General features: G+C 39.1%; 1 protein-coding gene across 1 annotated transcript in view; it reads left to right on the forward strand.

Moving 5' to 3' along the window:
- The first annotated feature begins 14,391 nt into the window (after window positions 1-14,391).
- Window positions 14,392-15,861, forward strand: part of cdin1 (CDAN1 interacting nuclease 1) — a 45,581-nt gene continuing 44,111 nt past the window's right edge. The window contains exons 1-2 of the mRNA XM_018727507.1: window positions 14,392-14,450; window positions 14,797-14,915. Coding sequence (XP_018583023.1) covers window positions 14,815-14,915 — 101 coding nt within the window. The 5' untranslated portion in view covers window positions 14,392-14,450; window positions 14,797-14,814. The remainder of the gene's footprint in view (window positions 14,451-14,796; window positions 14,916-15,861) is intronic.

The following is a 15,861-nucleotide window of genomic DNA, read 5'->3' on the forward strand; positions in this document are numbered from 1 at the left end:
TTAGTGTCACTAATTCAGCTAAACTGAATGTCTTTGGACTGTGGAAGGAAACCCACACAAAGAAAGGGAGAACATGCAAATTCTGGACAGGCTGAGCAGGGATCAAACCCACATTTTTTTCACAACACACAGATGTCATAAGGTAGCAGCGCTATTCTCTGCGCCACCATGGCGATGAAAATAGCAGTAAGAAAAATTATAATAGGGAATGATTTAAATGGAATAGAAAAAGGGAATATGCAAATGTGATATGTAGAAGGAATTTTGCGCACGTGGGTCTTAAAACTGGATCTGTAGATGTCCAGGACACTGATATTCTGGGCTTGATTCTGAGCTGGATTTTCTTGATGTTTGAAAGATAGGCCAGGAATTCTCAAAAAATTAATAAAACTTTTCTGAGTTATGAATATATTATTTATTTTTTCTATTTAACTAAATGGTAATGAAGATTTTCACTTTTAAATTCATTTGAGGGGTAGATTTTCCAGGTCAGATTGCACTCGTTCTGAAATGGGAGCCTGTCTGAAGTGTTACAAATTCATTTCTACTGACACAGACATTTTTTCCAGTATGTTTATTTTTAAATATTTTTTTTCACTAATCTATTCTTTAAAAATTCTTTTTCTTTTTGTGGCGCAAACACAACAATCATTGTAAAGCTGTTTGTCTGCCATTGTAAGCTGCCTTGGACAAAGGCATCAGCTCAATATACAATAACAGTACGGTCACAACTGGCAAACTAAAATGCATTTTGAATGATATTTCCAATGCTGATGTTAAAATGTCTCAATCAGCATGCACCTCTTTCTTACAGACTCCAATGGCAGTGGCTTCTCTGTGGTTACTGTTTCCATCTCTAATGGTTTCTGGAATTAAACAGATGAATAATAACCCTCATCACAGATGAATAATAACCCTCATCATACATTCTCTTCATAGATGAATAATAACACTCATCTTCTTTAATACAACTAGATACCTTCAGGCTCCAAGGTTATATTTGTTTTAAGATTAGCAAAACCCTGTGGTATGTTTATTTTCAAGATTGGTCTTAATAGAAAATTCCACAGTATGTGCTCTTCACCATGGTAGTCGGCGCTGGTCTGATCAACAGCGGATCCCATTTGTAGAACGGAGTCATTGTTTTTAAAGAAGACTCCAACATCTATCACAGTTCATCAACTGGTATCTTTCAGTACAGAGAGCCTTAAAATGCTTTTGCACCCTGGAGAACAGATCACTTTGTTATTTACTCACAAAACTACAAATTAGATACAGTACATTGGAACAGTACGGTGCGAATGAAAAGCATCATTTACATTCAGGTATTGAACATTTTCTATTATACCATGTAAATGTTAAATTGACTGGAGGAAATAAACAGAAACAATGCATAATCATCATCATTATGTCACAATTACCATATCTACATAGCTTCCTGCAAATTGCATTCATTTTTAGGTAATATAATTCATTAACACTTTGCTTATTTCATGGTGAGGTCTTAAGATTATGCAGTTTGGGAGTCCCATCTCTATATTTACCTTCCAATTTCAGTATTTACAGTTTGTTATGGGCTGTGATGGACTAGTGTCTTGCCTAGGGTGTACCCCTGTGCCTAGCACCCAGTGATTCCAGCATAGGCTGTGGACCACTGTGACCCTGTCCAGAATTAGTGGTTAATGAAAGTGAGGAAGTGATTGAGTTTGTTATGGGATTTTTTTCATAAAAATAATTGTTGGCACAAGGGTCGTTGTTCAAAATGTGGCAGGAAATCATTGTTTGAAAAGTGTGAATAATTTTACATTTAGTGATTTTTCACAATATAAATTTTCACTGAAGATAAAACGTTCCTTATATTTTTGAGAATGATGGACACTTTGTGAGTTCTGTTCGCAGTTCATAGACTTGCAATATCCCTAACTGCACAAAGGAGCTCTATGATCAATTGCTGTAGGCAAAATTAATCTTACCAGCTTCTCAAATACCTTAACCAGTATGCTGTAAACAAAGCCCCATTTGTTTCATGTCTAACGCTCATGTTTCTCTTTGATTTGACAATAACATGTCATTGTCACTATCAGGAACTATAAGCATTGTTATAACTGTTGCGGACAGGCTTTGACAGTTAAGGTGGAGTAGGGAGTGGCCTCGTGATTGATTGTAATGTCTGCATCTTCGCTTCTGCGAAAGAGTATGCACGTGCTTACACTGTGGTTTACTATGAGCTGTCGTTTCCATTCTCATCTGAAAGACATGCAACAGAACAAATTTCCCACTTTCAAAATGCAGACATCACCAGAAACCTCAGAAAGCCTCCTGAAACCATTGGACTGTGTATGGAAAAAATAATTCTAACCTGTATTCCTGGTAAGATACTAATATTAAAAAAACTGCAAATGATAACATTTAAAAGTTTAAATGGGTAGTCCAAGAAATGTACACCTCTACAAAAACATTTTTTAAATTAATTAAGTTATGCAATAAGTAAAAAAGGTGTGTGTGTGTGTGTGTGTGAATATTTATATTGTTTTATAATGAAAATTGTGCTGTAACAGATTGTAAGCCTTTATGACAATTCACTGATGCACTCTTTCTAACTACTTGTCCTGAGCAGAATTATAGTGATCCAGAGCCTATCCAGGAATTGCTAGGTGTAAGCCTGAGGGGGTACAGTCTGGAAAGGATGCCAGCCCATTACAGGGTAGCTACACACATACTTTCTCAGCCATTTACACTCTACAGGCAATTTAAAGTCACCGATTTGTCTGGCCAGCATGTCTTTTGACTGTGGGAGGAAACCCAAGCAGATTCAAGGAGAACATGCAAACTACACACGAACTAAGGTGAATTCAAACCCATGCCAGAGCAGTCAAAGTGCTGTGAAGCACCACCCGCTCTACCACCGTTACACCAACTTTATGAGGGTTGTTACTGATATGTCACTGGTTTATCCCCAGTTGTCGAAGGCATTTTGCATGAACCCATAAAATGAAGAGTTGTGTCACTGAATTCATGCTCACTGGATAAATTTTTTTTGTTTGATTTGCAATGGCTCTGTTTGCCTATTCATTCATGCATGCCTCATTGACATAATTGACAGTCATTGTTGTAGTCAAAACACTGTAACACAACTAGTTGCATAACAAAGAAAGAGCAGGTTAAAAACGAGGTAACGGGCTTCATAAGCAGTGAACATCATTATTTTCCAAAGTCATTGTTTTGATTTGCAGGCCTTGTGTTGCAAAGCTTGATGGTCCCGCAAAAGGCACCATTAAGTCCAATGTAGGCTCACCTATATGGTTTTGAATTTGAACACTGGAGATGGAAAGTCAACTGATAAATTATTTCTTTTAACTGTTCCAACTTGCATAATTGGCTGATTATAACCATTTCCAAAACACGCCCACCGAACGATGGAGATGGATTTGCTTCAAAAATAAAATGCACGTGACCTGCATCTTTAATCCTTTTACCATTAACTGAACAAATTAATGCTGACATGCCTAAGATAAATATATAAGCAGATAATGTGTTGATCTCCTGCTGCTACACATTTGGCCAGTTTCATAAAGGTTCAGCACACAAAGATGCCTGGGCTGCTGTCAAGTCACTGAGCTGTACAATTGTAGTTTTTCCAAGATGTGGATACTGTTTCGGAACCCGTTGGCTATGTTTCCAATGACATCATTAATATTATGTTGAAAGACTATCCTGTGTCCTAGAATCTGGAGTCAATCCAAGCGCCTTTTGCAAACCACAGGACTCCTATCAAGCGTATGAAATCTGTCCTGCGGTGTAAGACCAGCCATTCTGAAACAGCCCTGTATCAATTTGTCAGTACAGCAATCTGCACTGCATAGTTCTCAAGAGTTCATTAGCCAGCTTTGACAAATGGGAGCTTTTTTCCCCACTGCTACTCAAAATAAATTAATAACTAACTACACTTTAAAGAAAAAAAAAAATTAGTAATCCGAAGCATCAAGTGAACTTAAAGCTCCTGGTCTGTTGCTGGAGATGACGTGTGGTCAGGAGGATAAATAAGCAATAACAGCAGAAGAAAAACAAAAGGAAATCAAGACCCCATGGTGGTCAGTGTTAATTTAATATTTGTGCAGTTTTATAAGCGTCTTCTCTCCTTTGATGCCAAGCAGCATGCCAGTCCGCCACAGTTTAGGTTTGCTTGATGTTACGGACACAACGATTGCCACAAATTAGCAGTAACATTTCATCAATGCCCACCCTTATTTGCCACCAAGTTATTAATCATAACACTCAAAGCAAAACATAATTTAAACACTTTCCTGAAACAGGGCTTGGGTTTCACTAACACACACGCATTGACCGAAACTGCTTGTCCCAAGGGGGGTTGTGGCAAGCATGAGCCTAGCCCAGCAGCACAGGGCAGGGGTACACCCAGGATTGGACACCAGTCCATTGCAAGGCCCCCCAAGCAGGACTTGAATCCCAGGCCCACTAGAGAACAGGCACAAGTCAAAACCCGCTGTGCCACTGTACCCCCTGTTTCATTAACACACCCAGTGCAAAAAGTATTACAACACAAACTGTTCATCCATGTAACAGTTCCTGTTACTTTATACTAGACCTTGTACTCTCCACAGAACTTTAATATTTACGTGTAAGCCATTGTATTTGTCTCTAAGGCGTACATCGCTTTAGAGAAAAGGGTCTGCTAAACGAATAAATGTAAACGTAAATGCAGGCCATTTTGTCATGGTTAAAGTGTTGGTATAGACTACATTAGTTCATTTTTGTATAATGCTCTTTTGATGCTGACAGATATTCATCTAAATCCACAAAATCCAAGCAGCAAGGAAAAGGAAATATAGTTTATAGTTTTTTTACACATTAAAATTGCCGCTGCTTTTATGCAACAGCTTTCAAGTACATAATACAATGTAAGCCCATGTACTTGGCAACCAGGTTAGTAAATCAGACTATTTCTTGCTGCAAGCCTTTTCTAAAGAGGTGGATGAAGCTCTAAACATATTACCTTTTAAAGCATTTACATCTTAATACATTCACAATTTAATCTGCAAAAGCATTGGGTCACTAAAATAACCAGCGCTGAGTCAAATATTGGACAGAAAACACGTGGGGTTACTTCAGCCTACGTTATTAGGTTATAAAGACGACTGCACTATGGCTCATGCTCTTAAGCAAGGCACTGGATCACAAAGCAACAATGAATATACCATAGTCATCTTTCCAGTGTAATCCAGCAATTAATAGTCATGCAAAAACAGCCCAGAAAAATGATCAAGCACAAAATAAAAAAAAAAAAATGAAATAAAAAAACTGAGGAAAAAAAAATAAATAATGATAATAGACTGAACCAAGATAAACATTTAGGCAGTTACTCATGTGATGCACACTGGTTCATGTGGTGGAATGTGACAAATTAACTAACTGTACCTTGGAATCACTTGTCTGCATCCAGGTCTCTTTCTGTTGATGTATTTCTACGTCGTTCTGGAGTAAAGTGCCTGCTGCGTGAATGAATGTAACTGTAGATCAGCTGAGACACTATAATCTTTTGAATATTTTTTATTTTCTGTGCTTTTCATAATTTAGCCTCCTGAATGCCCCTCTTCATCTTTGCTCCAGCATTATACTTCTTTGCCAGTGGAGTGGAACTCTGCACAGTAGTAAACCTAGAATGACTACTGTTAGTTTACTGCTGAATGACTACTACAATCTTCAAATATTCAAAATATTCAAACTCTACAAAAGTACTCAGTATAGGAGTGCATAGGACAGCTGGTAGTACAGTGGTTACAACTATTCCTTTTGAACCCAAAGGTTGGAGGTTCAAATCCCACCTCTGTCTGTAGTACTCCTGAGCAAGGTACTTACCCTAAAATTGCTCCAGTAACATAACCCAGCTGTTTAAATGGCTAAATAACTGTAGGTAGACTAACATTGTAAATTGCTTTGAAGAAAAGTGTCAGCTAAACGAATAAATGTTGTATGTTTCATTACTTTAATATGCAGAACAAAACCTTCTGACATGTATAACAGGCAGAAAGTAATATTTAAAATATAGCACTAACACTACAACTGAGTAAAATACCACATGCTACGTGTTCTATTGTATCTGACATGTCAATAGACGTTTATTCTTTTTAAAGAAAACTTTCAATTAATTCAGTTTTCTGGATTGTTTCTATATTATATTGCACATTGCTGTTGTTGTTTAAGAACAATGATGAAAGGTTTAGAACAGAAATCAAATACACACACACACACACACACACACACACTGTCTGAACCACTTGTCCCATACAGGGTCGTGGGGAGCCAGAGCCTAACCTGGCAACACAGGGTGTAGGGGGAGGGGGACACACCCAGGACGGGATGCCAGTCCATCGCAAGGCACCCCAAGCAGGACTCGAGCTCCAGACCTATCGGAGAGCGGGACCTGGTCCAACCCATTGCACCACCACACCCCCTCAAAAATCAGATATTAGACACCAAAATACTCCCGCAGTCTAAAATGGACATTGGCTAGAACTCTATGTAATTAATGAATAGTTTTTTTAGATAAATGAATACATAAATTAATATTCAAACATATTTAGTGCGGTAATTTAGTCATACCTGAAACAGTACATATTTTAGGAGGAAAAGTAAATCTGTGGGCCTACAGAATAAAAGATATATACTAACTTAGGATCTGTCTGGAATTTCCAGCTTTAAAGGCAGTTATAAATAGACTAAAGGAGTTCCCTCGGAGACCAAGATTAAGGGACATTTAAATTCTTTTTTTTTCTTCATGCTTTTTTGCATACTGTGCATTTGTGACTTTAATATTTAACATTTCAGGATGACTGTCAAATGTAGCACAGAAAGCAAAACAGGATTCCTCTCTTAATGTAATAAAAATATTTATCCTTTATAGCTAATGAATCACCTCATCCTATTACAATTAACAGCTGATCAGACAGTAAACAAACTGTGAGACATTGTAATGTGCTCTTTCAATTACTTCATAATAAAACTGGCATTTCATAAACAGTCTTTTTAGAGCTGCATAATTCATCTTATTTGCACTGCGAGTCCGCCGGGAAAAAGAGTGAGAAAAACAACAGAACAGTTTTATCTCTAAATCCACAAAATTTAATTTATTCATTTGTACACGTTCATGTCTAACAATGGCCCTGGTGTTCGAGTGCTTTCCCAGGGGTTGAGGACAACAGAGATTTGAGCGCCATCCTCTATGCGCGCTATAATTGTTAATTTGACATGAAGGTCCTGACTTGTCATTCTCACCATGTCAGCAGAGAACAGGCCTTTAACACCATTTGCGTCCGCATTCGCAGGTAATCATTACATTTACTACAGAAAAACAGCGGTTCCCATGCAAACAAACAGGAGCTCAAAAGACCAGTTTTCCATAACGGAGTTCAAGTTGAGACAGAACTAAAAGGAATCTTTTGCTCGAATCTGCAAGCGTATTGTCTCTTCAGTTTGTCTGTAGTGCATTTTCTCCCTATATAACAGTTAAGGGCAGTTAGTACGTACGGTACTATATACACTCTTACCATGGTATGTTCCCGATATTGGGCAGATTCAAGAAATGTCACACATTTCTTGACTTTTGAAAATGAATACAGCACCTCAGAGGGGGCACGGTGGTGCAGCGGGTTTGGGCCGTGCCTTCTCTCCGGTGGGTCTGGGGTTTGAGTCCTGCTTGGGGTGCCCTGTGATGGACTGGCGCCCCATCCTGGGTGTATCCCCTCCCGGCTTGGGACAAGCAGTTTTAGTCAGTGTGTACATCACCTCATGTTTTTATGTCACATGCAAATTTCTCATTTTTAATTTCTAACTAAATGAGCGGAGTACCCTTGCGAATTGGCGCCGGGACTGTCCGCATCACACGTCCGCTTTAGTACAGCTGTGGGCAATAAGTGTGATTGTGCGGGTTTGCTGCGGCCCTCAACACAGAGCTCTGCCTCTGGTGGCGCGCAGCAAGGCAGCACTCCGGCCGGAGTAGAACAGCGCAGTTCCTGTTCTCTTCGCCCTGATTACACATTCTTTACAAGGACAGCGGCATGGAAACAGAAACGCCGCAACTGAGCGTGGCGGCCTTACGATGGCCATTAGGAAAAATGGGTAATGAAATGTTTGAATGCATTTAAAAGGGCTCGCAGCTCGGAGGGAAGCGGCGCAGCGCGCCCGCCACTAGGGGGCAGTAGTAAGTCAGGAACCGGGGCGACTTGGAGCGCAATGAACAAAAGGCTCTTTCTTTGTTGCGCTCGCGAATAAAATAACTCGCAGACAGCAGCTGCTTGACTGCTTTACAGAATGGGCTTGTGAAGGCATTTCGGTGGCATTAACAAAGTACATTAACAAAGTAACACGAAACGCAAACTGCTAGAAATTCACCCAACGACGTGCACACCTCAGAAGAAGCGCGGTGCTATTCAATCAAATTAAGTCAAAGCAGTAAAGCACTTTTGTTTGTGTCTGTTTGTTTTTTCCTTGATCGCTGCAAAAATTCAAAGAAGCAATAGAATTCAGTTTGTCAGTATATTATGTGCACGCTGAGATGGAGTGCAGGGGCCATTCCAATTCCTGTGTGTTATAATTTATAAAGTGTGTTGTCGTAGCCTACGTATTTTTACATTTTGGCTTAAACTATTTTTCCATGATTCAGCTTGGAACATTAGATCATTAGCAGACGAAACTGTTAACAAATAACATAATGCTTACGTCACACAACAGCAACCCAGCTGCATTTAATAAAATTCACCCATTTGATTAAAATCATAAATGTGAAAATTTCCACACACTGTCAGCGTTGATCATAATAAAATCAGGCAATTCAAATATATGTCTCCCACAATTAGGAAATGAAGCCCACTTCAAAAATGTTAATAAAAGCGAAACACTTGGCACTACTTAAATGGCTGCACATGGCCTGCGGAACTGACCTCATGCAACACAGCAATCATGCAAAGATAAATATGTATTTCACCTGTTTTAAATAATCCGAAACAAATCGACAAATGCAGCATCAGCAACTTGCACATATGTTGTACAGTGAAATTGGAATGACAGTGCAGGGCTATTGGTATAAATCCAAACATCCTGATTATCAACTGCATCTTTCCACTTTCTTGACATCCTTCTCCACTTATTGACAGTATAAACACACATGGTAAATGAATATACTGAGCTGCCTCGCCCATTCTTTCATTAGGTTAAATAAGACTTCGTAATGATGCTGTTAAATTCTTTTTTCCTCATTTCGATAAATAATTGCAAACACAATATGCAGGACAGCAAGAGGGTAAAATATTCAACTGCCTGCATAACATACGTTAACTTCATTATGGATTGATATTGCTTTTTGAGTTAGTATTGGTAATCCTTTTCCGACCAAAACGGGAGGTCTAAAATCAGTGGCATTCTAAGGTTCTCAAAAAGCCACTTTCATTTTTCACTATCGTTATATTGCTGTTTTGTAAAAAATATGTATACAAAAACCGAGTTGCTATCGATAAAATTGGATATCCATATTTACCACTGCAGTGGAAAATTACAGAAGAAATGTGTCCTGTTGTATGTATACGAGCTGAAAATTGTGGTACAGAATGTTTGGAGTATCATGTATTTTCCTGCATTTTAGCATACATAAACTATGCAAGTCCCCAGCCACATACTCTCTGGGTACTTCACAGATGAAAATTAAATTTTAAACAATCCAGGCCAGTATTGGGTGACCATGTTTAATCACTAAGAAACAAAGACATCAAACAATATTTGATAATGAGAAAAATGCCTCCAGGTCATTAGAAATGAAGGGAAGAATCACAGCATGTGTGGCGGCTGCTGTGTCAAGGCAAACACCAGTTTACGTACACACAGCAACACACTTCACGCAGAAATCATGGTCATCTATCGAAATATCAGGGGCATAATGTATAGATAGTAATCAAAGAATTATTCATGCAGGAAGCTAAATATTCACACATTCAGGGGTTAAATAAAAATTTCTTGCCTTTTATCTTTAGCAGCTGCTTATTTCATTTGTTTGAATTTTAACTGGTTCCACTTAAAATGAAATGTTTTAATTTTCTGCAAATAAATATCATGTTCCCCCTGAGAAGTGAGTTAAAGGATCCAGACCATTCTTATTTTAACTGAATCAAAATAACAAAATATTCAGGGACTGCTTCTACATGGCATTTTTCTTTCTCTTTTTGCACAACCACAAAAAAATATACAGTATAAATTAAACATTACTTCAAATTGGTATAGACTCCTCACAAATAGCAGAGTCTCTGTGTAGTGTGACACATATTGCTTTAGTGAAAACACATGGATACAGATCTTATTTGTGAATAATAAAAATTTTATGGGAGTGTAATTATTGCTCAGCTAAATCACTGTTCTGGGAGGGGGATTGAAGGACCTTTCATTTACAATAGCAGGGGTATTAGAGGGTTATCTTTGACTGACATGATGTTAACAGGCAGAGAAATTGGAGGGATCCAGCATCCTGGCCGAATGGCATGCAAATTGCACGGATGCTGCCAGTTGACTAAGATTAATGAGGTTCAGCTACAGTCTTTGTTTCTCCATGCGGCCGTTTAGTGCGAAATACAATCCAAAAACATTATCTATCCCCTATTAATCCGGCAAATTTGTTCGCACCATGCACGTTGTTTAGGGCAATTTACGACAGGGGAAACATACTGAGCACAATTGCATTTAATTACTTGCCTTCTAATTACATTCATTAAAAGCTAATAAAATAAATGGAAGAAACAGCTTTAAAACCTTGGCAAAACACATGTGTCTTGTCTTCCATGAGTAAAATATTGGTACAGGATTTGCAGGGCAGCCATGCAGTTACTTACAAGTTTGCAAATGTTACGATTTGATACCCTTTTGTGGGTAATTAAGATACTGTTTTCATAAGGTGTTTATTAATAAAATATGTCAATAAGAAAATACATGGTTTTCATTTTTCTATTCCCTCTCTCAAGTGAAACTGAGAATTTCTGATGGCATAAAAACATGGAGTCACATGTACCTACAGATGCAATGAATCAGAATATTATCCATAAATTCAGACAAACAAAGGCATGCTCATATCCACAAATGGTGAAAAAACTATCATTGCACGAATAAACTTCCCAAAAATCCAAACAAAACTCTAATAGTACATACCATATCTTCAAACTGTTTCCTTACAGTTAGTGCAAGCATTAGATTTGAGAAATATTTCTAAATTATATACATTTTATTAGACTAAATGCATCTGCATGATGAGCAGGACTTCTGTAAACACACACGCAAACCATATCCAAAAAAAGTGTGCATGTTACCCTGGTATTGAGATGCTATTAATGTTTAACGTTACAATATGTCAAAAGCACTAGACCAAGGATAAGGGTAACATCTCTGGAATCACAGGGAAACATCCTTTATAAATTCATCCCCCACTGTGTGTAGGCTTCACAGCTGGTTAACAGCGCTGTGTGTATCGCTCCCCTGTTTACTTACTGCCTGAAAAGCACCCATTATAGCACACGTCTCCAAGTAGCTGTCCTGCTATTATAGTAGATTGTTACAAAACTTATCATATTAAGCACCATTTTAATACACGGACCTTTAACCTTTAACGCAAATACCAATTCATGTTTGCAACAGTGGATTTCCTTCCTTTAAACTGCTTGAAAATGATTCCTTCTCCCCGTTACACGTAGCATCCAGTATGTCTCGCTCATGCATTGTATTACCGTTAGAGCAAGACTCCACCATCTTCCCGAGACCACTTCACTGAACAGTTATTTTCTCGGATGAATAAAAAGCAGATATCCTGGTTAAGAATTATCACTCAGTTAAGTGTTTCATAGCATCTGCTTTTGTTGTCGCTCCATCCTTGCGTTGGCCAAGTGGTTACTGATAACGGGCAGATGAGTGCATGTTTTTATTATACCCACTGATGTTTTACTTGTATGTAAAGGCTTTATTTCACTTTTAAGAGAACAAAATGACATGGATTTTGCAAATTAAGCTCTTACTGTAATAAATCCATCTACAGCTCCGCAACGCTAACTGGTGCTATCTGGTGTACGCTTATATATCTTACCAGCTGTATCATTCCTCTGAGTTCATTTGCAAATATGGTTTTCTCAATTTGCAGGTTTATTCCTCTGCTCACTCTTATCAGTTTCTGACATATTTTTAAAAGTTGTCTTTAAAGACTGGGTTAGAACAGGGATTCACAACACCAGCCTTTCAGGTTTTAGAGAACATGTTTTAATTAGTTCCAGACTCAGACACCTCAGATGCTGTGAGAGGGGACACTATCCAGTTAACCACTTCAATTTAGCAATTAAGAACTGAGACTGAGCAGAAACCAACACAACCCGCAGCCCTCAAGAGCTGGAGTTGTGCATTGCTAAATTAGTCTCCTCATTCGGAAATTATACAACCGGATGAGCAGCAGCACTGAGACGCTTGTCTGAATGAGGCGTTTCTGGTCTGAAAATATACTGGAAATACTGGTTACAAAACCCACATTATTCAGTAAGATGGAAGGAAATAGAGTGGATGGAAGTGTTTAGGTTTGCAAAGAGTTTAGTTACTGGATGGAAAAGTTTGCATTTCATTGTTGCTGTTGTTATTGCATAGTGGTGCAGCGGGTAGCACTCCAGTTTCACAGTGCCTGTGCTGTTCAGGCTATACGTTTGAATCTTTATATGAAGTCTGCATGTTTTCCCCATGCTCATGTGAGTTTCCAGAACCTCGACTATCCAAGCACCCTCAGCTTGCAGAATAGGATCTGGAAAGCCATGATGCAAGGGTAAGGGTACTCTTTGGGTATTTATGCTCTGGTCCTGGGTTTGAAGTTTGGAGGGAAGAGGGACAGTGTCCTCATCACCATTTATATGAAACTTCTCCAGCAGCAGGACATCGCACAACCCTGAGAATGAGAGCAGAGCACGCAGTCCTGCCAAGAGAAAACCCGCTTCCCAGATCTCCAACGTGTCGAAGTCCTCATTGTTATCCCTCAACATTCACCATTTTAAGAAATAAAGCACAAGCCTCAAACACCTTGAGCCTATCCTCAGTACGGCTGCCTGAAAGAAGCCACATTATCAAAATGATTTAAATCAGAGTTAATAGGTCCAGGATTATAGTTTATTTCTCTAAGAACTCTAAGAATCCCAGCTCAGTCAAAGTACTTGGCATGAATTAATGAAGTAAAAATTACACTGCTGTATACATGAGCGGGCGTGGTGGGTTTGGCCAGTGCCTGCTCTTTGGCGGGTCTGGGGTTCGAGTCCTGCTTGGGGTGCCTTGCAATGGACTGGCGTCCCGTCCTGGGTGTGTTCCCTCCCCCTTCGGCCTTGCGCCCTGTGTTGCCGGGTTAGGCTCCATCTCGTCACGACCCTGCTCAGGGCAACTGGTCGTAGACATTGGTTGGTTGTATAAATGAGTAAACAAGCTGTAATATAACATTAGGTCACTTTGGAGAACAGCTTCAGGTAAATGAAAAACAACAACACAAAGTAAATCTGCAGCTTCATTTGGATTTTAGGGGAATGACTGCTCGAGATAAGGAACTATGGTATTAGTGCGACTGTATTGGAGAAATCTAGTCTGAAACTATAGGTCCATCAGGGCATCACTGAATCTACTGCTTCAGCTGTGATATTATATCGACACTGGCTGACAATCAATAGTTGTGACTGACTGATTCGAGATTTCCAACATGATCTTGTTTTCCTGTGTTAACTTGTACTAATCATAATTATTTTTCTGCACGTAGTTAATTGAATTTATTGTACCATTTTCTCAACTGTTCCCATGGCATGAGTGTTTATTCCATGTCTACTTTGCTACTGTTACTATACTGAATGATCACCACCAGTAACCAGATACTGCTGGAGTTGTGTTGGTGGGAATCAACTGTGTGGGTTTGGGTGAGTACGGTTATTCTGCCTGTTCGGTTTTCGTGTGATAAAAGGGTATATATTTTCAAGCTTTTGCAGGGTTTCTTCATTCTACGGGACACCGTAAATCGCCGTCAGGGATAAGTGTACCCGGAACTATGTCGTTACAGTGACACGGCTACACACGGTGTAATCATACGGTCACATACACAGAACGCAATCGCTCTAACGTAGAAGCTTTGTTCACCATTCATAGTTAATCTTACTCATATGTGGCAGGTTTTTGGCCAATCAGGAGTGCCTTTATTGTCTCCGGCCATTTGACTTTATCGCGGGAAGCAGAGTAAATGGGGACTATACTGACCCTGGATCGGTATAAAATTTAAATAAGTGTTCTTAAGAGGCAGTTTAAAGGGAGGGTAAACTGATCTTTAATCAGTTATTAGACTCAATGTGTAACTGGAGGTTCGCGAAGCAGTCAGGAAGTTTGTTTTTAATTGAGATTCATAGAAGGTAAACATATTTTATGTGTGTGAAGAGAAAACGCACGAAATATTTAGTACTTGCCAAAAGTGTGTCGTACAGAATGTGAAGCTGCTGTTATATCCATTTTTTGATATTTTGTAAGTGAGAGCAGAGACAGTTGGTTGACCGCTGCGCACGAAATAACTTCTCAAAAAATTGTCACCTCAGCCTCAGGACCTTGAAGTTTAATTTGAATAATTGAGTCTCTGCATTGGCACAAATCACAGTTATGCGTGTTGGAACTGTACTGGTACAGCTGGTTCGTTAGCAGTGACGCACACAGAGTCAGTCACAGTGGCTCGGAATGTTTACTTATTTATGTTTTGTTCTGCAGCGCCGATCATCGAGGACAATGAAACTGTCGCGGGCAGAATACAATGAAATAGCCAGGTTTACTGAACAACTCCGACCGACCCGACAGTGTGTGAAGATGCTCAAGGACAGGTTTCCAAAGTAAGTGTTTCTCAGTGACATTAACTTGATTAAGATTGTTTGTCATGATCATCATCAATGATCATGTGACGAAGCAGTGAAATAAGTAAAATATGTTTCCCAAACCCATGCATGGCATGATATTCAGTTCTTAGCCTCAGCCTCAGGTTTGCAAAAATGCCTCATTTAGTTTAATTCACTCACTACCGAAAAATGAAAATCGAGGGATTCTGAAGTTCATTTTGAAAAACAGCTTGTTTGTTTCGAAATTCGTCTTATTTCACCTGGTATTTCACATCTCAGAAATATAAACTGTAGAGTCTGATGGAAATTCATGAGGCACATTTAAATTCCTGTTTTACACTGAGCTTTCCAAACATATACATATGTTCATCTTCATGACAGTTTCAGTATTAAGCCCCAACTTTCAAACTTCCCAAAAGACTGACATTTAAAATTTGCAAAAGTTGAACTTCACTCGACTAACTAAATGAAGCGAATGAAAGCCGCTGGTGACTTGACATAGTTAATAATTACTATTTCACATTGTGGTGATTATTCTTATTAGTAGTATCTGTATTAGTATTTTTATTTTTTTAATTTTCCGGCAGTCATGTCTCATGCACATGGTAGGCCCTTAATAATTACAGTTAGTCCCTGGGGCGCAAGAAAAGGCATAAATAAACATAGATAAATGCTTACTGTTATCAGCGTAATAACTAATAAATACACACACACACACATTTTCTGAACCGCTTGTCCCATACAGGGTCGCGGGGAACCGGAGCCTACCCGGAAATACAGGGCGTAAGGCCGGAGGGGGAGGGGACACACCCAGGACGGGACGCCAGTCCGTCGCAAGGCACCCCAAGCGGGACTCGAACCCCAGAGAATAACTAATAAATAAATAAAACTAAAAAAACATGTGCAGCAACTTGCGTAATTTATACTGGTTTATATGATGGTG

This window comes from Scleropages formosus, chromosome 15 (genome assembly GCF_900964775.1).
Source record: "Scleropages formosus chromosome 15, fSclFor1.1, whole genome shotgun sequence".
NCBI classification, from domain to species: domain Eukaryota; kingdom Metazoa; phylum Chordata; class Actinopteri; order Osteoglossiformes; family Osteoglossidae; genus Scleropages; species Scleropages formosus.